At 34.8% G+C, this 25798-nt stretch overlaps 1 protein-coding gene across 1 annotated transcript in view; it reads right to left on the bottom strand.

Annotated features, from left to right (window-relative positions):
- Positions 1-25798, bottom strand: part of PRSS12 (serine protease 12) — a 74639-nt gene that overhangs the window by 15307 nt on the left and 33534 nt on the right. The window contains exons 6-10 of the mRNA XM_049631093.1: positions 25201-25342; positions 22255-22451; positions 15153-15294; positions 3497-3702; positions 468-546 (exon numbers count right to left, since the gene is read on the bottom strand). Coding sequence (XP_049487050.1) covers positions 468-546; positions 3497-3702; positions 15153-15294; positions 22255-22451; positions 25201-25342 — 766 coding nt within the window. The remainder of the gene's footprint in view (positions 1-467; positions 547-3496; positions 3703-15152; positions 15295-22254; positions 22452-25200; positions 25343-25798) is intronic.

Here is a 25798-nt window from a genome sequence, read left to right on the forward strand (position 1 = left end):
TCGATATTTCATTGCTTGAAGTGTATTTTCTCTCCTCACTACCTCACCTAAGCAGCCCGAAGAAGTATTTCATTAAGCAAAGTACTGGGTTTCCATTAGTAAACGCAAAAAAAAAAAAAAAAAAAAAAAAAAAAAAACATTTAAAAGAGTCAAGTCTAAAACAAATATATTCTAAATTAAATGAATTTTGTAGTTACATATTTTTCAGACCTCCTCTTAGTGAGATTCAACAACATAACTTTTCAGCAACGTATCTATTGTATAAATCAGGAGGTAGTGATCTAAGAACACAGTCTACATAAAGTAAGTGTAGATTAAAAGAAAAAAAACATGTAATCTGGATTTAATTTAGGAAATTAAGTAAGTAAAATAAATCCCTCATATCATAGTAGAAAAACCCCCAAATTGTAACACTGTATGTACATAAATAGTTTTGTAATATGTAAAATCTCTGAAGGACCTTTTACCTTAAAGAATTTTTCCCACCAATGATCCGCTTCTGCCGACGGTGCAGTAATCTCAAACCACAAACAGATGAGAGGGATTCTGAAGCAGACAGAGGTTATTAATCAGACTGTCGTATTGCTGACAGTGTGACAAAGACACAAGTGACACAGTCTCCTGCCGTTTCTTTCTCTATTTTAAAACATCTTTTCTCCTCAAATTATAGGATACCTTCTCTTATAATAAAAATTAAAAGTTGGGGTGCCTGGGTGGCTCAGTTGGTTAAGCGACTAACTTTGGCTCAGGTCATGATCTCACAGTTCATGAGTTGGAGCCCCGTGTTGGGCTCTGTGCTGACAGCTCAGAGCCTGCAACTTGCTTTGGATTCTGTGTCTCCCTGTCTCTCTGCCCCTCCCAGGCTTGTGCTCTGTCTCTCAAAAATAAATAAACATTAAAAAATTAAAAAAAAAAAAAAGAAAAGTCTTCTCATTTAGCCAAGGCAACAAGAATTCACAAGCAGACAAGGAACTTTATGAGGTTTCCCACATTCAGCTGTGACCCTGTCCGGCATGTCATCCCACGGGCGCCTACAGCCCTCCCTCTGCTGATTACAGAGACTGTTTCGGAGTGCAGGAACATTAAACAAAACAAGAGAATTGCAAAGGTATTACAGGTCTAAGTAATTTGCTTTTCACATACAACACTTTCCAGGCCACTTATACAAAATGTAACTTAGAATGGGATTCTGATCTATATCTACATTTATATTTACTCATATAGCATATTATTATATGGAAAGGGTTTACTAAACAAAGTGGCATTTTAGGAAATACAGTCAAATTTCCCAAGATAACAGACTCTCACAAGAGCATAAAAAAAGAATTAAGAACGAAAATATATGAAAAGGTGGTATACAAAAGAAAGTAAATAAAATAAAGTATAGCTATTTAAAAAAATTTTTTTTAATGTTTTTATTTATTTTTTGAGACAGAGAGAGACAGAGCATGAGCAGGGAAGGGGCAGAGAGAGAGGGAGACATAGAATCTGAAGCAGGCTCCAGGCTCTGAGCTGTCAGCACAGAGCCCAACGCGGGGCTCGAACTCACAGACAGTGAGATCATGACCTGAACCGAAGTCGGATGCTCAACCGACTGAGCCACCCAGGTGCCCCAAAGTATAGCTATTTTAAAAATAATTTTAGAAGGAGGGGAATCTCTACAGGGGTATTTTGTTTCTTTGGTTAAGTACATGTGTACCAAGTATAGACTGACACTTTTTCTATCTGTGTAAGAAGAGAAGGTGGGGAATTGTGCCAAGAGCATGAAAATCTAGTCTGCACTAATATTCCCCCATAATAACCAGGTAGAAGTGAGCTCAGTAGGGGATCAACACTAGTTATTTTTTCATGGAGAAAAAGGTTAAACAATGTTTACCAAGATCACCAATTTGCCAAGTGATCTCAGAGGCATGCTGTCAAACTTTAATTCTCATCTCTTAGGATATGAATCCTCTAGATGACACAGCAAATTATAAGATATTAGAAAACATAAGTTTCAAATAATGGTCCAAGTCAGGTCAATGTATATAAGGCCAAGATGAAGAATGATGTAATACTGAGCAAGCAAAACTGAAAGTTTACATCATTCCAGGGCAAAGCACCAGATTGCAAAAGTGTAAAATCTAATAAGGCGTAAAATCCACGGCTACAAAAAAAAATTTTTTAAGCAAAATGAAATTCATTTATAAAAGGATCCCATCAGATGACCAATAACCAATGCCTTGAGTTTCAGTCCCCTTATAGAAGTCACTAGGTCTTGAGCCTCAATACAAAATCAGTAGGTTAACAAACCAAATTATGTAATCCAGCTTGTCTAAGAGGAAATATTTTTTTTAAGTTTACTTATTTATTTTGAGAGAAATAGTGTGCGGGAGAGGCAGAGAGAGAGAATCCAAAGCAAAAACATTTTACAATTATTGAATTTTTATGTTTTTCTACCACTTAAGAAATTTGACATAATCCAAAGAATTATATTCAATTTTTAACTATAGTTTAAATTACTGAAGGCACTTTAATAAGTTATAATTACTACTTGTATATAAGTATACTATTTAATAATATTAAATATATGATTTAGTAAGCCGATTATGTGTGTGTGTGTGTGTGTGTGTGTGTGTGTATAAAACAAAGCACAAAAGGTTGTAAGTACTCTTCATACTCAAAAGCTCCTCAGACAGTGAAGAATCATATTAACAACATCCAGTTCATTTTTGCATTGTCTTTAGCAATTAAAAGATGTTAGAGGAAGAGAATGTTTAAATACAGATACACCTACTTTTCAGAAAATCCAATGATCAAAACTCTGAGCTTTCAAAACACATAAAGAGATCATTGTTCTATTCATAAAATGTAACCACAGTTTTCTACAAAATAGCTACTTCTTTATTCTAAAGCAGTATTTGTTTCATAAAAGTTACACTCAGCTTTCAATGACCTTTCTATTTAAGTATAAAACACCTATTACTGTGTTGTACTGAAAGATTATTTCTCATTTCCCTTACATTTTTTAATTTCAGAGAATAAAATCTACAAAAGATAACCTTCTTTTTGCAATTACTTTTAAATGTATCTCTATTGTTTAAAATACTAGTGAGAGTGGAAGAAGAAGTTCCTTTCTATGCCATATCTTTAAATTGTCATTTCTGGCCTTGTTTTTGTGAAGTAATTATCAGTTCTAAATCTTCAAGGATACCGACAAGTTTGACAGTTTTATTACATCCAGAGAAGGAATGGTACAGAAATGGCTGAGAACCTGGAAAGGGCCGAATGCCAGAGATTACAAATCCTGTAAATCCACTCTTGCCCCTGAGCTCTGCTCTCCCTGTAAGCCCCATCCAGTCAGATTTGTCAGGAAACCACTGCCTCTTAATACGAGCACAAGGAACCAGGGATTATATACAGTCTTATGAAGGAGACTTTTGTTATCAAAGTACTGCTGATACTAATCAAGTGAAGAACACTCTTTGACTTGTATAGGCCCTGGAAAATGACTTACCTTTATTACTGTTACCTGTTGCCTTCTTGCCAAAATAATCACAAATGACTCCTGCATCTTCACTGTGGCGGCAGTTATGTCTTCCAATATCTTGTTTGATACAGTCAGCTAGGGACCGCTCATTTCCTGTGCACTTCACATTATCCACATGGATGGGGCCTTTCCCTTCCCCAAAGTAAGCCATGGTTCTTGCTCTGGCAGGGCCCCTGGAAACAGAGCGTTCTTGAGGATGTGGAGAACCAGTCACTCATACATTTTAACACATCACAACATATACTCTCATTCAATTAATTTTAGTGTATTAAACTTAGCATCTATGTATGCTAAAAAAATTTTATTTCATGACTATCAAAAACAAGCTTAAAAGACGTAATAACTCTACCTTATTTGTTTTGCTAGCTCACAGTTTCTTTACTGCCCTGGGTGCCTCTAATTTAAGTTCTGGTAAGAAAGTCACATTTAATGGCATGTCAAAAATTAATGATAGTCTTCGACTCTAGTTTTTGTTTTTGTTTTTAATTTCAATTTTTTATTTTTTATTATTTTTTAATTTTTAAAAAATATTTTATTTTTGAGAGAGAGAGACAGAGTGTGAGCAGGCAAGGGGTAGAGAGAGAGGGAGACACAGAATCTGAAGGAGGCTCCAGGCTCTGAGCTGTTAGCACAGAGCCCCACACAGGGCTCGAACTCAGGAACCACGAGATCGTGACCTGAGCCAAAGTCAGATGCTTAACCGACTGAGCCACCCAGGCACCCCTAATTTCAACTATTTAACATTTTTTTATTTCATTTTTATTCTGTTTTGAGAGAGAGAGAGAGAGAGAGAGAGAGAGAGAGCACACATGCATGACAGGGGAGAGAGGTAGAGACAGAGAGAGAATCTTAAGCAGACTACACGCTCTGTTTTTTGAGACAGAGAGAGAGAGCACATGATGGGGGAGAGAGGCAGAGAGAGAGAATCTTAAGCAGGCTACATGCTCAATCCCATGATTGGGGTTCAATCCCACAACCCTGTAAGATCACGGCCTGAGCAGAAATCAAGACTAAGACGCTCAACCAACTGAGCCACCCAGGCACCCCTTTATTTTATTTCTTATGAGGGGGGAGGGGCTAAAGGAGAGGGAGAGAGAATCTTAAGCAGGCTCCAACACCCAGCCTGGAGCCCAAAGTGGGGCTAAATCTCACAACTATGAGGTCATTTTTTTTTTTTAATAATAAAGTTTATTTATTTACTTTGAGAGAGAGAGATTGAACACATGCACATGAGCAGGGGAGGGACAAAGAGAGAGGGGAGAGAGAGAATCCCAAGCAGGCTCCACGCTGTCAGCACAGAGCCCGACCCAGGGCTCAATCTTGCATAAAATGTGACCTGGGCTGAAACCAAGAGTTGGACACTTAACCCACTGAGTGACCCAGGTGCCCCTTAAACTCTAGTTTAAGCAGGAAAAAAAATCATCTCAAAATTTTCTTAAAGAACATAACAGTGTTTTTAAAATTGGTTAAAATTGCTAAGAAAATTATGAGGTTAGATAATAACCCAGGGAACATTTTAAAGACTAAACATTTTAAAGACTACTTTAAAAGTAAAAACATCTGATTTTTAGAGGAGAAAGAGAAAACCAGGAATCACAAATAGAAGGAACATTTACTTTGGTATGTTACTTTTTTGTTGTTTGTTCTTAATTACACAGTACTTCTTTTTAAATATCCAAATATAAAAGCTGAAAGTGAAATATTTCAAACTAACACTACATTCAAAACTCAATTCCTGATAAATAGATGGCAAAATTACGAAAGCAAAGTTTTATTTTGAGTTATCCTTACAACTTCAAGTAGGGAAAGATTTATTAAACAAGACACAGATGGTATACTTTAAATTAAAGGACTAATATATTCAATAAAAATTAAGAATGCTACTTTACTAAAAACCACCCTAAGTAAAGTTAAAAGACAAATTAAAAAGTTGATGCATATATTGTATTACATATTCACAAATATATTTGTTGGTGAATCTATCCAATAGAATTGATTCTCATACAAAATAAAAAGAATTCTCAAAATTCATTAAAAAAAGTTTTAAAACCTTAACAACCCAAGAGAAAAACAGGCAAAAGGCAGGTGTCAAATCAAAAGAAACTGACTCATTAAAAATGACAATTTGGCCCAGATTTCTGACATCAAAATATATTCTACTTAACTAAGATAAAATTATTATACTTTCCTTATAATTATGCAAGAAACTTAGCAAAGTTTATTGATACAAATCATCTGAGAAATTAATTTGAATGACCCTCTTCAGCAATGAGAACTGGTCTCACATGCTTGTGGTTGGCAACACATTCACTTCAAAACTGACACAGGGCACCTGGGTGGCTGAGTTGGTTAAGCACCTGATTCTTTATTTCGGCTCAAGTCATGATCTCATGGTTGTGAGACTGAGCCCCACATCAGGCTCAGTGTGGGGTGCGAAGCCTGCTTGAGAGTCTCTCTCTCCCTCTCTCTCTGCCCCTCCCCTGCTTGTGCTCTCTCTCAAAATAAATAAATCAATTAAAAAAGAAAAGAAAAAGAAAAAAACTGATACAGCTACTAGTAAGTTGTAAAAAACCCCTATGCCCAAACAGATGATTCTTACAGTACTCTTAGAGTAAATCTTTTTTAATATAAAACTTATTTAATAACTATGGAAGTTAATGCTCACTGTATCAAATTTACAAATAAAAATATAAAAATTCCCAACAACACACTGTTAGCATCCGGGTACATTCCCTTCCTGTACATATTTATGGGGAAAAAACTAACTATAATTTTTGGTGGTTAAAAAAATTCATTGTACACATTAGTGTAGTGGATCTCAAACTTCAGAGTACTTAAAAGACCACTTGGGTTGATTCTGAGTGAGTGTATCACCAGTGGGACTTAGAAATCTATTTTTTCATAAGCTCTAGGTGATTCCTATTCAGGGAGTTCTACATCAAACTTTAACATAGAAAAATTAGAGTTTATTTCCCCGCTGCTGCACATTTACTTTTAAAATTCAAGACTTTTTATAATTATACACACACACACACTTTCTTTTTTTCTAAATGTAATTTTACTTTAAATCCCAGTATAGTTAACATACAGTGTTATATTAGTTTCACATCTACAATATCATGATTTCAGTTCCATCACCTGGTGCTTATCCCAAGTGCACTCCTTAATCCCCATCACCTATTTCACCCACCTCCCCTCTGGTAACTATCAGTTTGCTTTCTTTCTTTTTTTTTTTTCTTTTTTTTTAATTTTATTTTTTTAAATTTACATCCAAATTAGTTAGCATGTAGTGCAACAATGATTTCAGGAGTAGATTCCCTAATGCCCCTTACCCATTTAGCCCATCCCCCCTCCCACAACCCCTCCAGTAACCCTCTGTTTGTTCTTATTTAAGAGTCTGTTACACACACACACTCTTAAACAGAAGTTTTTGTGGACAGCTTAGATTTCTTCCCAGAAGTAGTATTTTTGTTCAACAGATATAAACATTTTTTAAGGTCCTGGATATATATTGCTGAATACAGGGCAAGTCTTTGGGAAGCAACTTATTCATTTGAAATATGTATAATTAAAATGTGATTATTCAAAGAAAAGTTTTTCTGCTTTATTTTGTGCATCATAGTTCTGATCTATCTGGAATTTATTTCTGCTTAGTGTTAGTATGGGATATAGTTTTATTTTTGTCCCTAAGGTCATTGTCCCAATAACTTTTCCCACTGATTTGAAAGGCTTTTTAAAAAATGTTTTTTAAATGTTTTTATATATTTTAGAGACAGAGAGAGACAGAGCGTGAGTAGGGAAGGGGCAGAGAGAGAGGGAGACACAGAATCTGAAGCAGCCTCCAAGCTCTGAGCTGTCAGCACAGAGTCCGACGCTGGGCTCGAACCCACGAGCCATGAGATCATGACCTGAGCTGAAGCCAGCCACTTAATCGATTAAGCTTCCCAGGCGCCTCTAAAAGTCTTTATAATTTAACATTTATCATGCTTACATGTACATAAGTCATTTTTTGGTCTTTACGATACAGTAATCCCCAATCTTGGCTACACATTAAAATTACCTTTGGAAGCTTTTATATTATAGCAAAACCTGAACCCCATCGGACATCAATTAAAGTAAAATCCATGGGAATGGGGCTGGTCATGGGGGTAATATTCTTTTAACTCTCAATGTGATCTTAGTGTACACCCGAGGTTGATAATCACTGCTGTAGTTAGTATCGTTTGATAATCACTGCTGTAGTTAGTATCGTTGACTTCTTGCCTATTCCTGTGCCAGTACCACATGGATTTGATTCCAGATGACTTTTGAAGTCAAGTTCCTCTCCATACCCCTACCCTCAGCCACACCAAGAAAAATAAAAAGATTTTTATAAGGGCAGCATTTAATGAATAGATTAATCTCTATTCTGTCTTCCCATTCAGGATTGTTGTATATCACTTATTAACTTTTCTACCTTTGTAAAGATTTACTTTTTTTCATATAGGTCTCAATTCTTGTGATTATTCCTAGTTGGGTAGTTTTTGGGTTTTTTGTTTGGTTTTTGGTTTTTGTACCCTCTAAATGATCTTTTTTTCTTTTTATTTTCTACTTAGCTTATAGGAACTATTGCCTTTTAAAAAATAACACTAGTTCTAGTGTCTTTCCCATGGATTCTCTTGGGTTTTTTAGTTGGACAATCACATTATTCATGTAACAATTCTGACTTCCTTTTCAATACTGGTATCTCAATGCTTAATGATAGTGGGACTTTCAGATAATACTGAGTCACTTAAGTAATAGCAGGCATGCTTGTTTTGTTCCTGTTTGATGAATGTGATATAAAGGTAAGGTAGTTTTATTTTATCCTAAGCTTCCTAAGAGACATAAGGAAGAAATGGTGATTTTTAACATATAAAGTTTTGCCATTATTAGTTGATCATATTTGTTTTAATTTATAGACAATACACTGAAATACATTAACTGAATGCCTCACTTTGAACCATTTTTATATTCTTGCAATAGACTCCCATTTCTTCAAATCTGTTTAAATACACCATTGGATTAAATGTGCTAATATTTTGTTTGAATTTTTGTATGTAGATTAATGAGATGGAATATAGTTTTCTTGATGTGTGTGTGAGTATACTTGGATTATCTAGTCATGAAATAAATTTATATTAGCCTCATAAAATGAATGGAAAGATTTCCATCTTTTTTCCCACTCTGCACCAATTTATATAACTTGGGAATTACCTGAATTGAAGATCAGTCAAAACTCCTCAGCAAAAAAATCAGAGTCATTGCTTCCATGATCATTAATCTATTTAGGTTTTCTATCAATTTTCATAATTATATTTTTGTTGAAAATGTGGTTTCCTACATAATTGTTCATTTCATCTAGATTTCCAAATTTATTAGCTAAAAGTAGTTCACAGTATTCTATAATTTTTTAACCCGATATGTGTATCTGCTCATGTTCCTTTTCTTTTCTCTAATGTATATTTGTATTTTTGTATACTTGTATTTTCTCTCCTTTTTCTGAGTTGGAATCGCCAAATATTGCTTATTTTATTAATTTTTTTTAAAAAAACAGAAATAATTGTTGACAATGTGGTTGTATAATGTTAAGCCTTTTGAAATTCAAATAGGCATCATTCAAAGAAAATAAAAAATTAATAGCATTCTGAAATTAAAATCCCAGGTGATTCCCATCAGTGTGGGAAGTGAGGATGAGTGGAGGTAGGAAGTAAATAATAGCATGCTAAGGGAAACTTACAGATAATTTCTGAAATTGGTAAGAAAATATGCCAGCATGTTTGCTAAAATTTTAACAGAACTTCCAGTAAAACAATAAGAATGCTGAGTGTCCAACCACTAAAGAAAGGAAAGAATGAAAGTAGAAAATTGGGTTGCTTGCATATAAAAAAACAGAAGAGTACACAAAGAACAGACAAAAAATCATCATAAATACCATAGAAGTAGATGATAGGTAGAGATAAACGTATAGAAAATAAAATTAGACCCATTAAATAAAATGAAGGATGATTTCTTAGAAATTTATCAACTTACAGACTAAAAGAATGCACCATTTTAGATACATTAGAAATAGAAGTTAGGGAACATTTTAACTAATAAAAGTGCATGATTAAATAAAGAGATTTTCAGCAATGTAGTGGAATTTAAAAAAACTTTGTTAATTTTTTTTTTTTTTTTTTTTTATCAACTAAGGACTGTGTCATCTATAGAAAAATGGGAAGGGACTTCCCACTAGGCTACAGCCAGGCAGTAATTCACAGCAGACAATTTCAATACATTAGACAGTCTTTAAACTGGGATGTAAGTGCTCCTGGGAGTAGAAGATGACTTTCTAAGGATGCATGGCTTTATGGGAATCAGTATTTAGATCCTCAAATGACATGTGTATTTTCACCTAAAACTGGTTTGGCTGAAATGAAAATCAACTCTTCAAAATTTTCCTACTACACAAAAGAAAGACATATTTTTCACTCATCCCAAATCCTACCACAATGCATTACCCCAAGATTTAAAAGCCTCTGAAGTGGTCAAAAGAACAATTCAAAATATATGATAGCAATGAAGTCTCCTTTAACCAAGCACCATAAACCCAACTCATCAAAGTTAGAAATGGGACCTTTCTTCAGTTTTTATTTCCTATATTTAATACTTACTTAACAAATTTTTGTTTGTGTTGTCTTTAATCGGTTGTATACTAGAAATCATAAACGCTAAAGAGGAACTTTTTAGAAGGATTTAATTTCTCTCTCTTTCTCTTGCTCTTTCCATATACATATACACATGCACATACACACAGGCACACACACATTTGCATAAGTATGTATATATGTATATACTCATATACACGTGTTTTTTAAAGCATTGCAACTTTAGGATACTGTGGAGAAGGAAAATTTTAAATACAATTTCAAGAGAAGGAACTATGTAAAATTTCTCAAGGTCAAAGAAGAGCTTGTTCATGTATTTTTTTAAATTTTTTTAGAAGTTTATTTATTTTTGAGAGAAAGAGAGAGAGAGAGACAGAGTGCAAGCAGAGCAGGGGCAGAGAGAGGGAGACACAGAATCAGAAGCAGGCTCCAGGCTCTGAGCTGTCAGCACAGAGCCCGACACAGGGCTCGAACTCACAAACCACAAGATCATGACCTGAGCCGAAGTCGGACGCTCAACCGACTGAGCCACCTAGGTGCCCCTCATGTATTGTTTAAATAGATTACAGACAGTATCAAGTCACTATTATACTGATATTCCATTGGATTATAAAGAGTGATATAACTGTTCTATTTTTAAATATCATACACAAATATGCCAGAAACTAAATTATATCCTTTGCAGCTATTTAATTATAAGGTAAAAACTAGATATACTTAATTTTAGGTCTCTACTAATTCTCTAGGGACACACAATTTTGCAAATTCTTTTGAGGGGTACTAAAACAAATATGCAGTACAAGAACAATGTCATCTTGAGAACATATGCTAATGGATTCACACAAAGTTCAAATAGAATGGAATTTCCATCATAGCTATTTAGTCTATCTTGACCAGTGTAACTGGTATCAACACATTCTCTCTGAGCCCTCTAAAAATAATATGCTCATATGCTAGACTTTGCCAGACATTATGTAACATGTAATACATAATTAAATAATGCCTTTTACTTTCTGTTCACTCTAAGTATATCTACATTAGTTACCATTCATGTTTCCTGGTTTTGTTACTTCATTTTGTTTCTCTCATTGTGGAAATACTGTCTAATGCTATTTGGATTCTCAGTATTTCCAAGGAGTATTTCCTCAGTATTTCCAAAGCCTCACATATAATATAGTTGGCTGGGGTACAGATCTCTGAAACTTCTATTTCTAACACCCAAGCCTTTTGACAGCTTAAAAGTCTTCTGGATTGGTTTCTACAAAGACATGCCTTATTAAAGAATTTTTAACAATTCCAAGTAGACCTAGGGGAAAAAATATTCTCTAGTCACATACTTGTTTACAATTATATATATGTTCTTACATGAAATCCATTTCCCCTGAGTGGAAAATTATAAAAACATTCAAGTGTATTTAGATTGATCAAATAGCCACATGATTCTCATGTAAATATTATTTGATGGTAAATTATACCCTGTGCACTAGAAGATGATTATCCAATTTGTTATAACATTTAATTACTGATTTACTTATTAGGAGACTTTATTTTAAAGAAACAATTACACAGTAAGCTCTTCTTTCAATGCTTTTCTTGATAATTCTTACAGAAACATTATTGAAAATTGCTACAAACTTTGTTCACTTAACCTATATTATTTCTTACCGAAATTCACCATTTAAGTTAAATGCAAAATAGGGGCACCTGGTGGCTCAGTCAGTTAAGTGTACAACTCTTGATTTTGGCTCAGGTCATGATTCACAGTTGTGAGATCCAGCCCCGCATCGGGCTCTGCACTGACAATGCAGAGCCTGCTTTGGAGTCTCTCTCTCTCCCTCTTTCTCTACCCTCTTTGACTCTCTCTTTCTCTCAAAATAAATAAACTTTAAGTTAAATGTAAAATGGACTAACCAGTAAGTTAAAAGCAATAAAAATGTAGAAAGAAATTAAAGTGAAAGTGTATTGATGGATATGCTTATGAACTTTTCCTCTCATTGATTAGACACACAATTCAAGGATCAATTTGATCTTTCCCTTCCTATTTCCAAAGATAACACTAGGTTTCCTGGATTATTCTGATAAAAAATAAAAGTTAGCCAAGTAACCAGTCTCAAACAGCAATATACAGTAAAACCTTGGATTGCAAGTAACTTGTTCTGCGAGTGTTCCACGAAATGAACAACATTTCTAATAAATTTTAACTTGAGAAACGAGCAATGTCCTGCAACACGAGTAGTATGTGATGCTAAATGTCACATGATCATGACTGAGTCAGTGGTTCTCTCTCACTGGAGGATTGTGGGTGATCATCTCCCATACTCCCATGCTTGGTCTCAGGATGCGGTGTTTGGCAGAAATCAGTGATTTTTTAGAACATTGGAAGGTGCCCACAACGGGACTAGTGTATTTTTTGTCACTTCAAAGTACCTATGGACAGTCCTTTACTTTTCCATACAAGAGTAAGCTTAGGAATGCTTTGCTTCATTCAAGGTCACTGGATAGGTTCCAACTTGGTAAAGTTGCACAAAAAGAAGAAGATTCCATCGAGCCAATAGGTAGCAGTTAGTGACAGTGAAAGTAGTCCTACACAATAATCCTCCTCTTGTCTCCCTCACACCAGCCACAAAGATTTCCAAAGGTAAGTGTAGGTTAGTTTATTTTTCTTTATATTTTGTAGTTTCTTTATTATTTTGTATTATATTACAGTACTGTAATCATTTTTATATGAATATTTTTGGGTTGTGGAACGAATCATCTAAGTTTCCATTATTTCTTATGGGGAAATTCTCTCTGACATACAAGTGCTTTGGATTATAAGCATGTTTCCTGAACGAATTATGCTCACAAACCAAGGTTTTGCTGTACTTTAATGGCTGATTTTGGATAAATTCACTCTGAATGCAATGTAAGAAAAATAATATATTTTTTTCAAATAAAGGAAGGAGTGTTAGAAAAGTAGTTAGCAAAGGAAATAAATCGTTGACAGAGTTCACTGAGGCATCTAACATAAACTCTTCCTATCTTACTTCTATCCCTCATAATTTGAAAGCTGAAATCTATGTCATATACCTATTTGAATACTGAAAATCTAGATCCCAAATAATGGACCCATTTACCATAAGACGATTGGAATTACAACTAGGTCCAAAACTGAGCAGGAAATTGAAGTTGTTTCTGGGTAACCAAAAACAACTTTGAATTAAAAATTAAGAAAAAACATTTGAATTTTTATTAAATTAGAAATACTTTTAAAAATAAAAATGTATTGGGGCGCCTGGGTGGCTCAGTCAGTTGGGCGTCTGACTCTTGGTTTTGGCTCAGGTCATGATCTCACAGTTTCGTGGGTTTAAGCCCCTCATCAGGCTCTACGCTGGCAGTGTGGAGCCTGCTTGGGATTCGCTGTCTCCCTCTCTCTGCCCCTCCCCCACTTGCACTATCTCTGTCTCTCTCAAAATAAATAAATAAATGTAAAAAAAATTTTTTAAAGAAAAATGTATTCTGCATAGAATAACCAGTTAAATTTATCAATATTTAAGATATGCATAGATGTATAATTAAAGATTTTTTAAAAATCCAAACCAATATTAGTAATCTGAGTTCATCAATTCATTTCAATTTCAATATTCATTTCAATTTTATATCCTCTATACTGTAACATGTTACATATATTTGTAGCCGCCAAATCAATACTCACGGTGCTTTCAGTCATTTGCAGACATGCACAAAGCCTCAAAAAATGTGCATTGCCCAGCTGAGGCGTCAGAAGAAGATAATCTGCTTGTTTATTTTAGCTCTCAAACTGAAACAAGTGTCCTTTTCCCAGTCTATTTAGTGCCATGTTTATTGCACTATTACTCATGCTTCAGTGAAACTTATCCAACACCTGTATTTTCTCCATAAGGCACATCACAATCATAGCCTTCTTCCACTTAATAATGCTAGGTAGCACTAGATAGCACTTCAGCACTGTGCTCAGGGGGCATTTTAAACAGTGAAATGATTAACAAAAAAAGCATAAAAATGCAAAATAAATTTTAAAAAAAGTACTAACAGACCACAAAATTCTTGTTTCCAAGATTGAGAGCTAAAATGAGAAGGCAGAGCACTGCCTTGTTCAACCTTAACTCTAGAAGCAATGGCTGAGCATTAGCTAATGCAGTGTTTTACTGTAATTTTAGAGAGTGGAACTACTGTGAATAAGGAGAACTAAGTACAATTTCATAACCCCAGAGTCTCTTAAAAGGCTAGAGTATTGAAACCTAAATCACAGAGAAAAGGTTAACACCTCTGCCTGACACAAGCAGTATTATGAATATTAGATTATTTGCTATTATATAAAAGCTACATTTTTTTTAAGTAGGCTCTAAGCCCAGGGCACCTGGGTGGCTCAGTTGGTTGAGTGTCCAACTCTTGATTTCAGCTCAAGTCATGATCCCCCGGTCATGGGATTGAGTCCCACGTCAGGCTCTGCACTGAGTGTAGAGCCTGCGTAAGTCTCCTTCTCTCTCTCTCTCTCTCTCTCTCTCTCTCTCTCTCTCTCTGCCTCTGTCTCTCTGCCCCTCTCCCCTGCTGAAACACCCTCTCTCTAAAATAAAATAAAAAATAAAATACAAAATATGTATTTCTAAAAAATAAAACAATTAAGTTCTAGGCCCAACGTGAGGCTTGAACTCAGGACCTTAAGATCAGGAGTTGCATGCTCTATGGACTGAGCCTGCCAGGCACTCCAAAAGCTACATTTCTTATATAACAGTGTATATGGCTTATAGGAGAATAGAAAAATTTAAATAGACTCTAATTAGTATCTCTTCACAATTCTGAATCAAGTCAGCATGCTGCCAGTATTTTCAATTGATTCATAGAAATTAATTTTAGGTAAGAAATAACTCATTAGAACAAACCTGAATAGTTAGAAATGTTCATCAAGTAACTTTTCCAAATAATTAGGTTTTTCTTACTTGTAGCCAAGCTGGCGACAAATCACAGTTGCGTCCTTATCAGTCCACCCATCATCACAAATTGTTCCCCACTGGCCATTGATGAAAACCTCCACTCGTCCTTCTTTCTTATTTTCTCCATCCATCAGTCTGACAGGAAAACCTAAGTCATGATTCAAAAGTATTAGAAAAGCCAAAACAGCAAACTGATGTCAAAGTATGAAAGACTTTGTAAAACACAAATCATTTTTTTAAATTAACTATAAAATTAGCTGGGTAATACGAAAGAGTGAATGAGAGACAAGTGTTAATAAAAAACCATATCCACTTTTGCAATATCTTTTGAAGTCTTTGGGTCAGAGTACTCACTTGCTCAACTATGAATTCCCAAGCACTTGGAACAGTGCCTCACATATACAGCATGCTATAGCTGTTTGTTGTATGAATGAATAAATGAATGAATGAATAATTAGCACTGTAATTTGTGAATGGTTTTATTACCACTAACTTCTTTTTTTTTTTTAATTTAGGTTCAATTTATAGTGTAGTATTGGTTTAAGGAGTAGAATTTAGTGATTCATCATTTACACATTAACACCCAGTGCTCATCCCAACAAGTGCCCTCCTTAATGCCATCACCCATTTAGCCCATTCCCCTGCGCACCTACCCTCCAGCAACCCTTAGTTTTCTATCATTAAGAGTCTCTTATTATTTCCACTACCTTCTAAATAGTAAAAGATATTTCCTTGGAGTTGTTTTTGTTTCATGTCTGGTCATTTATCCTTGAACACAGCTAAAAATTTATACTCCAAAGCTGAGATTTTTAAGAAGGCATAAACATATATACCCTTGGCATGCATGGGTAACTTGAATGCATGGGGAGAAAAAAAACGAAGGCAGCTAACAAGGACAATTTCCATCTCAGGCTTCTCATTTACTATTGCTTTCAAAAGAAGGGCTTAAATCATAAAAATTACTAAGATAACTAAAGTTGAATGTAAATGTTATGTACAGCATGGTGAGTATAGTTAATAATACTGTATTTCATATTTGAAAGTTGCTGAGATTAGATCTTAAAAGTTCTCAACACAGGAAAAATAATTTTTTGTAACAATGTAAGGTGATGGGTGTTAATTAGACTTGTGTTGATCATTTTACAACGTATACAAGTACTGAACCATTATACTATATGCCTGACACTAATATAGTATGTCCATTATGCCTCAAGACTTTAAAAAATGTTGAAGCTAGAAAACAAAAATAATAAAAATTTAAAATAGAAGACATTCCTTTTTTTTTAAAGTTGAGAAACTGATCTCTAGCAAACTGAGGTTTATCTAAGTTATGTAAATGATTTATAGAATTTCATGTATCTCTATTGACACCATTAAAGATGGTGCTATTTACCAAGAAGCATAAAATACCTAGGGATAAATCTAACCAAAGATGTGAAAGATCTGTATGCTGAAAACTATAGAAAGCTTATGAAGGAAATTGAAGAAGATATAAAGAAATGGAAAAACATTCCATGCTCATGGATTGGAAGAATAAATATTGTCAAAATGTCAATACTACCCAAAGCTATCTACACAGTCAATGCAATCCCAATCAAAATTGCACCAGCATTCTTCTCGAAACTAGAACAAGCAATCCTAAAACTCATATGGAACCAAAAAAGGCCCCGAATAGCCAAAGTAGTTTTGAAGAAGAAGACCAAAGCAAGAGGCATCACAATCCCAGACTTTAGCCTCTACTACAGAGCTGTAATCATCAAGGCAGCATGGTATTGGCACAAAAACAGACACAATGGACCACAACAGACCAATGGAATAGAATAGAAACCCCAGAACTAGACCCACAAACGTATGGCCAACTCATCTTTGACAAAGCAGGAAAGAACATCCACTGGAAAAAAGACAGTCTCTTTAACAAATGGTGCTGGGAGAACTGGACAGCAACATGCAGAAGATTGAAACTAGACCACTTTCTCACACCATTCACAAAAATAAATTCAAAATGGATAAAGGACCTGAATGTGAGACAGGAAACCATAAAAACCCTAGAGGAGAAAGCAGGAAAAGACCTCTCTGACCTCAGCCGCAGCAATTTCTTACTTGACACATCCCCAAAGACAAGGGAATTAAAAGCAAAAGTGAACTACTGGGACCTTATGAAGATAAAAAGCCTCTGCACAGCAAAGGAAACAACCAACAAAACTAAAAGGCAACCAACGGAATGGGAAAAGATATTTGCAAATGACATATCGGACAAAGGGCTAGTATCCAAAATCTATAAAGAGCTCACCAAACTTCACACCCGAAAAACAAATAACCCAGTGAAGAAATGGGCAGAAAACATGAATAGACACTTCTCTAAAGAAGACATCCGGATGGCCAACAGGCACATGAAAAGATGCTCAATGTCGCTTCTTATCAGGGAAATACAAATCAAAACCACACTCAGATATCACCTCACGCTAGTCAGAGGGGCCAAAATGAACAAATCAGGAGACTATAGATGCTGGAGAGGATGTGGAGAGACGGGAAGCCTCTTGCACTGTTGGTGGGAATGCAAATTGGTGCAGCCACTCTGGAAAACAGTGTGGAGGTTCCTCAAAAAATTAAATATAGACCTACCCTATGACCCAGCAATAGCACTGCTAAGAATTTACCCAAGGGATACAGGAGTACTGATGCATAGGGGCACTTGTACCCCAATGTTTATAGCAGCACTCTCAACAATAGCCAAATTATGGAAAGAGCCTAAATGTCCACCAACTGATGAATGGATAAAGAAATTGTGGTTTATATACACAATGGAGTAGTACGTGGCAATGAGAAAGAATGAAATATGGCCCTTTGTAGCAACGTGGATGGAACTGGAGAGTGTGATGCTAACTGAAATAAGCCATACAGAGAAAGACAGATACCATATGGTTTCACTCTTATGTGGATCCTGAAAAACTTAACAGAAACCCATGGGGGAGGGGAAGGAAAAAAAAAAAGGAGGTTAGGGTGGGAGAGAGCCAAAGCATAAGAGACTCTTAAAAACTGAGAACAAACTGAGGGTTGATGGGGGGTGGGAGGGAGGGGAGGGTGGGTGATGGGTATTGAGGAGGGCACCTTTTGGGATGAGCACTGGGTGTTGTATGGAAACCAATTTGACAATAAATTTCATATATTGAAAAAAAAAAAAAGATGGTGCTATTTAACTGAAAGTGCCCTCACTGCACCTTGCATACTGTCATGGGTTGAACTGTGAAGTCGTCACGGTGGGCCCTAATCCAGTATGACTGATGTCCTTATAGAAAGGACAGATTTGAAGAGTGAGGTACACAGAGGGAAGACTCGTGAGGAGGCACAGGGAGAAGATGGCCATCTATAAGACAAGGAGAGTGACCTGGAACACAGCTTCCCTCTTAGCCCTGAGAAGCAATCAATCCTGATGACACCTGGATTTTGGACCCGGGAAATGTGAGACAACACATACCTGTTGTTTAAGCCATCCACTGCATGGTACTTTGTTACAGCAGCCCAAGCAAACCAATACACTTTAGATCACCTAGTTACTGAAAGGGTCTTCAGCTTTGGGGCCCCTAAGATTTACTGGTACGGATTTAGGGAATACCATGAAGCATGTGGAACTGATTAGAGCTAAAGAGGTGAAGTAAGCAGCTAAAGAAAAAATATCATTTCTCTTTAAAACAACATATGACATTGCTAGATTGGCCTTTGTTTACTGACAGAAAATACTGTTGGCAAGATGAACATACCCTACTTTGATCCTTCTGATCCATTTTTATTTCTCCATCCTTCTTTGTTTTATCCCCAGAGTTGTTGGCACTTTGGTTTCTGTACCTGTCATACTCACTTCGTGGGGCGGGCATCATAGCAGAATCAAGATAGCAAAATCAAAATCAACAAATGTTTATGAAGTGCCTACCCTATGCATGGCTTATGTTGGGGTTTTAGCCATGTCACAAAACACAGTATATTTGAAACATTACATTTCTTATTAACGCATCTGAAAGTTTGGAGTTTTTTCTAAAAGGAATAAGGTAGAAAAGTGATCCTCAAAGAAAAAAATCCAAAAAGGTGAAGTTCTTTTCTTAAAGTTCTTAATTTTTAAATTTTGGGATGTTTGGTCCAAAATTAAGTAAACATATGTACATGGAATTAGATTTCCACATTCCATTCTAGTCATTTTACGGGCAGTTTTTCATATACCATAAAAATAAAAATGAGAAAGTGTTTTTAAAGCCTCAGTTGCATGCTTTGTATAAATAATGCATGCAGTATTTCTGAACCTAACTTTAGCCCTTCGTTTTACAAAATCATTGGATTTTCAATGCTTGAAGGGCAAACTGGATGACAAAAGCCATTCTATCAACACCATCTTACTGTTTAAGTTCTTTTCATTATGGTAGCAATAATATACATGTTTTATTTCTAAAATCTTAAATATAAAATGCTTGGGAAAACTAAATAGTCCTCTGGGCATCTAAGTATCTTTAATATATAATTTAATTATATATTTCAAACTTGGACCTCCAAAAGTTTTAATTTTCCTGTAACATTGATATAATACATTATTTTTAGAAAATAATATTTTTATTAGAAGATAAAATTTAGCTTATGTTAAAAGTCAAATTTTTATATTGTAAAATTAGGTAAGAGACCAGCTCACTGTGGATAAAATCTCTCTAGGATATAATACTCTGAAATACAGAATTGGTGCAATATTGGGGCACCTGGTTAGCTCAGTCAGAAGAGTATGAGATTCTTGATTTTGGGATCATGAGTTCGAGCCCCACATTGTGTGTAGGGATTACTTAAGTAAATAAAACTTAAAAAAATGATCAGTGCAATATTAAAATGAGAAATCCATATATTTACCATTCTGCATATTTCCCCCAATTCACATAAGTATTAACTACATTCTTATTAGAATTACTTTTATTGAATTAGAATATTACTTTTCAACATTCCACCTACATGTCTACTGAACAAGTATTAATTTTGAGAACACTTTCATTCACATTCACAGTTAAGGTACACAAGTTATCCTTTAAATACTTGAAAATAGTAATAGTCCAACAGCTCATTATTACAGTGTCAAAGGAGTAAAAAAATCTCAATTGTTTTTAAAAATGCTGCTTTGTATATCACTATTCCATGATTTCCTTCTCTAAGCTTCTGTTTTAAATATGTAGTCCTTTTCGATAAGTGGGAAAATAATAATCTCTTTGGATGGATAAATGGTAATATGATTCTATTCTAAAAGTATATTTGGCTCAGACATAATGCTCTTCAGACAAATGAATAGTTAATAAATGTATTACTGAAATTAGGACTCAAGACACTTACAATAATGATCACATATTTTATTAATAATTATCATCCTCAGCTTTTTAAATTTTTAAAAAATATGTCTAGAATCCTAGAATTAAAGATTTTCAGGGTAACTGAAGAGATTAGCTGCCTAACCATATGCATGTATTTAACCACACGGTCCTTCAGATAACTCAGATTATCATATTTTGTATAATATTTATAGTAGTTCATCGCCTGGAATACTGATGAATAACGTGCCTGAATACATCACTCCATGATCGAAATACCTGCTATCTAGGGCTAAGGGTATACATTTCTAGCAAATGTTTTTGTTTTTTTTTTTAATTAAAAAAAATTTTATGTTTATTTTTGTGAGAGAGCACACAAGCAGGGGAGGGTCAGAGAGAGAGGGAGACAGAGAATCCAGAGCATGCTCTGCTGTGCTTTCCACTGTCAGCACAAAGCCTGAATCCACAAATCCTGATATCATGACCTGAGCTGAAGTTGGACATTCAACCGACTGAGCCACCCAGGCACCCCTTTAGCAAATAGGTTCTATCTCCCCAACCACATACAATCTTTCATCACATAATCCTGGGAGGATTACAATCCCCCAGAAGAAGAAAGGATTAAGAGAAGAGGACAAATGAAAAGCAAAGTTGGAAGTATGGCTTGTAAGGGATAGAGTAGAATATTGTATTTCTACTTGGTATAATGCTAGATTAGTGCAGTGAGTTCTCACAGTTTAGAATACAAGGAGGAATCAACTATGTACTTTGACAAACTTAAATATACAATACAGTTAATACTGTGAGATTCAACAAGTTATGTTATTTTATAATGTGAAGACTTAAGCTTCACAGTCTCAAAACAGAAGGATACAAAAGGGGTTGATTCAACTCTGAGGTGAAAAGTAAAGACCACTTGGGATTATTTTAACATCTATTCACCAAAAAATATGTGTTTGGATATATAATAGAGCCATGGTAGTGTCTTGACAAGTCTTTTTAATATCTCCCTGTGTCTTATCCATTCATATTTATTCTGCCATCCTCAAAAGATGTTAAGATGTTAAGAATAGTCAGATGTTAATTAAATCTGTCAAGGACATGTACGTGCTCTCTGCTCACAAAAGGATCTTTATCCATAAATATTTCCAGACTATTAGATGAGCTACTTACCTTTTATCCAATCAGAAGTATAGAGAAATTTGGAACTGGGGAACAGTATAAGACACTGATGGGTTTCTAGAGTAACAGGGTACCTTAAAAAGATGGATTGACTATTTTCTTCAGTGAATCCACTTAGGAACCCACTGAGCAATTTGAAAGATCTAGGTTAGGACACAGCAATGAATGGCTGGTGACCAATGACTGACAAGACCTTGGAACTAAAGAAGAAATAAATCATAGGAGAGAGAGCTATTGTTTTGTTCCGATTTTTTAAAATCCTGTCCCCAATTTTTCCTTAGAATTCAAGATGAATGAGAATCAGAATAGGGGACCGATGAATAGGGCAACAGACATTATAGCTTCTTCACTCAATATTTCAGATCCATGTGACTATAAAGATTTTTAGTGAGAAATGTAAGCTTCTAGGTAAAGAACAGTAACTTTAGGAGCAAAAATTTTATAACATTGGTGGAGAGACTCAAAAGTTGATTTAGAGCATTATTAGAAAACTGACTTAAAAAAGCCAAAGCTGAGAAATGTTTCACATGCCGGACCAGTGGATAGAGGTGCATGGGCTATTGAATTATGGATACTCAAAAGCTGTGGCCAGTCCTCACCCAGTGATAGTCTGTGTCCATTGCCACCAGGGTAGCAGGTGATACCAACATCTTCCCGATGGCTGCAGTCATGCTTTCCCCACTGCCTCCGGGAACACTGAGTGAAACTTGTTTCCTTTCCGGAGCAGCTGACATCATCCAACCATATGGGCCCTGTGCTTTCTTCAAAGTGGTTTGCAGAGGCTTGTTTGCCATATCTGTGGCAATAAAATAAACGCTGTGCATGGAACTGCTGTCTCTTGTGTCAAGGAACCACAAAACATAAAAACAAACAACCTAATTAAGCATCACGACTCGAGGATATTTGTTCTTTCTCCTATCTTAAGGACACAGTTCTTAGAGCAGTGTTCACTCCAGCACACATTTTGATCACATGAAAATTTCTGATTGATTCAACAGGCACCTAATGGATAATTAACTCATGAGAGAGAATGCAAAACAAGATAGAACTCCAATTTCTGACAATGGAAATAATATCATGAACCATAAAACCAGAACAGTTGTCTTGTCTCAGCTCTGAAGAGCCACCTGATTTCATCACCTTCTCTAGACCTCTTTGGTATCATCCCTTCCAAAATAAAACTGTGTATATTAGTTCAGTGATTCCTCAAACACTACACCCAGTCCATCATGAGACTTGCTTGGATTTCGGCCATAAAAATCAAATAACAGCAATGTTCTTAGCTTTTCATAAGGTTACATAAATCTGATTTTTAAATTTTTTAGAAATTATCTTTGTGTTCCAATTGACCTTAATTATAACAATGCACTACAAAAAATTATAATAAATATATACATTATAGAACTCGGTAAAATCTACAAAAAAAAAAAAAATTGGTAACTAAGTCATTCATCCTTCACCAATTTTACTTTCTTTGTTCTGTAAAATCCAAATCTCCAGAAATCACTGAGCTAAAAACTATTTAAGGTGCCTTTCAGGCCTAAGAGTCTATGTAATTAAACTCTTACTCTTAAAATTTTATGTCAATCACTTCCCTCACTGAATGCTTTCATTATTTCTGTACAAAGAATATAAAGAGATCTTTCTGGCATGAAGTTTCCCAATTATTTTCCTTTGCACATATTTGATACATTTATCTAAGAAGATGAACATTTTAATAGATTAAAACAGTGCAGCTTTTAATTAATTATTCTAAGATTTCCCCTATTTTGCTGACTAATCAAATCTGAGCTAGAAAAAAAATTATCCTAAATCTCATATTGCTACCACTTTCAACTTATACCATTTATCCAAATAATGCATCATTCTGATTGCTGTCTGTCCATATCAACTATAGAACAGATGACAAGAGGTCATTTTACTTTGGGATTTTATTTGTGCAAAGAAACTTAAGAGTTCACCCATTCCTCATTCCAAAATGGTATTCTGCTTTAGAAATTCTCCTGTAAACCAAAAGTACATGTGGTACATGCCTATTTTACCTTCCAACACAATCTTATAGAACTGTTAACAAATATTAGTGAGGATACTTTTTGAACCATTAAATTCTGATTCTCTGTATATACAAGAAAAATTGAATATATTTGTAAAACAAAATTAATAAAATAGAAACACTAAGTCTCATTCTGTTGTTTTTATTAATAAGGAAAAATATGAAGATAGTGACTAATAATATTTATGAATCTTTCTAAATCTGTGAAAATAGAATGCAGTTCTCAGGTCTAACATTCACTTAAAGATGAAATAGTATTTATTAAATAATTCTTATTAATTAAGCATTAATATTTATTTGGTTTGTACATCATACCCCTCAACCCAATAATTATAACTGCACTGTCCATGAAAATTCAAAATATTGGGCAATAATATGTATTTATATCTTCATGATATCATTAGTTATAACAGGAAAAATTAAACTAACCTAAATATTAAGTAAATTATGACATGAATATTCAATGGACATTATGTTATCATTAAAAATTATGACTGTAGTACTATAAAGGTAAGAAATATGGATAGAAAATGCATGTACTTACTATTAAAGTTGTTATAAAATTATACACACAAATTATAATAATAATGGCTTAAGAATGGAAAAATTAGGGGTAGTTTTTAATTTTTATTTTCTAAAATCTAATATTTTACAATACTTTGACAAATTTAAAAAATATGTTTAAACACGATCATACCTAGCTTGGATGAAAGTATATTTTTAAGGTTTAATGAGTATATGCAATTAGCTCTGTCTCAAGCATGAAATAATTTTGCCAATTTTTCCAAGCCTGAGAATTAATTCAAGCATGACCCAGAAATATGAAAAACAAGAAAGAATGGGCATTCATAAGCTTCATTCAAATATTAGCTAAAAGGCATCATTTGCAGACCAACTGAAATCTTTACTCTGGAATGCATTATGTGTGTGACATGAAATATATTGCCCAAAGTGTGATACTAGCTTTTAAGAGAGTAAGGTCAAGGGTGAGTTCTAAAGGTCATCTCATGACAAGAAGGCTGTTTTTCTCAAATAAAAGTGATAATTATCATCACATTTAAGCAAGGGATTGACACTGGGCTTGCCTGCAATTTTAGACACAATGATGTCAGAACTAAGGACATCTAGTAGCAGTGATGCGTCAGAAGAAAGTTGAGCATTCAAAGCATACAGTCTTACTTGAATGGACACAAAGAAAACCTAAAAGTCACCGATGGCTCCAATCAATTACTCAAGAAGAGGGGTGGTGACAGGAAAGGTAATGAGATAAAAACAAGGCATGGTTATTTGTCATCACAGAAAATGTTATTTTTTTTAATTTTTATTTTTTATAGTTACTCCATATATAGATAGGTGAATAGGCAGGTAGGTAGGTAGACAGATGATAGAGAACATGCACTTTTAGTATGATAGAAATTATAAGTAAGGATTGTAAAATGAGAATTTAAAAAATGTAACTTGCATTGAGCTGCATCATATCAATGGACCTTACTTAAATCCCAGTTGTCGGCAAACCACATATGTATTCAGCTCAGTCCAGCCATCATCGCAGACAGTCCCCCACCGTCCCCTATAATACACCTCCAGGCGACCCTCATGGCTGCCTTTACCACCTCCAAGTCTGATGACCCCATCTGTGGTAAGAAGGAGACACAGAGACTTAGCAAACCACTTATCAAAAAAGGAACAACATTTTAATTTCACTAAAATTATCACCTCTCTCTCTAGGCCTTTTGTTTAACTTATTTCAAGACTGCTCAATGATCTGTCATTGGACTGTTTCTGAAGTATGACATAACATATATTTGTCCTAACAAAATATTATTTTCTCCTTATTTGCACTTCTAATTTCTGATCAGAAAAATATACTCTGATATAATTCGAAAATAGTTATTTAGATTTCTCCAGATTAAATAATATTTGGGAAATTTCCTATAGCTTCAATCTCCAGAAGTATGAGAAAATTAGTCATTTAAACTTAAAAAATAAGAAAACATCGAAACTTGGAAATGGTTCAAAATTTTAACTGCAAATGAAAAAAGTACTGAAATACGAAGACAGAAAAAGCTATTCTGGTTAAAGTGTGGTCT

Source organism: Panthera uncia, chromosome B1, assembly GCF_023721935.1.
Source record: "Panthera uncia isolate 11264 chromosome B1, Puncia_PCG_1.0, whole genome shotgun sequence".
Classification (NCBI taxonomy): Eukaryota; Metazoa; Chordata; class Mammalia; order Carnivora; family Felidae; genus Panthera; species Panthera uncia.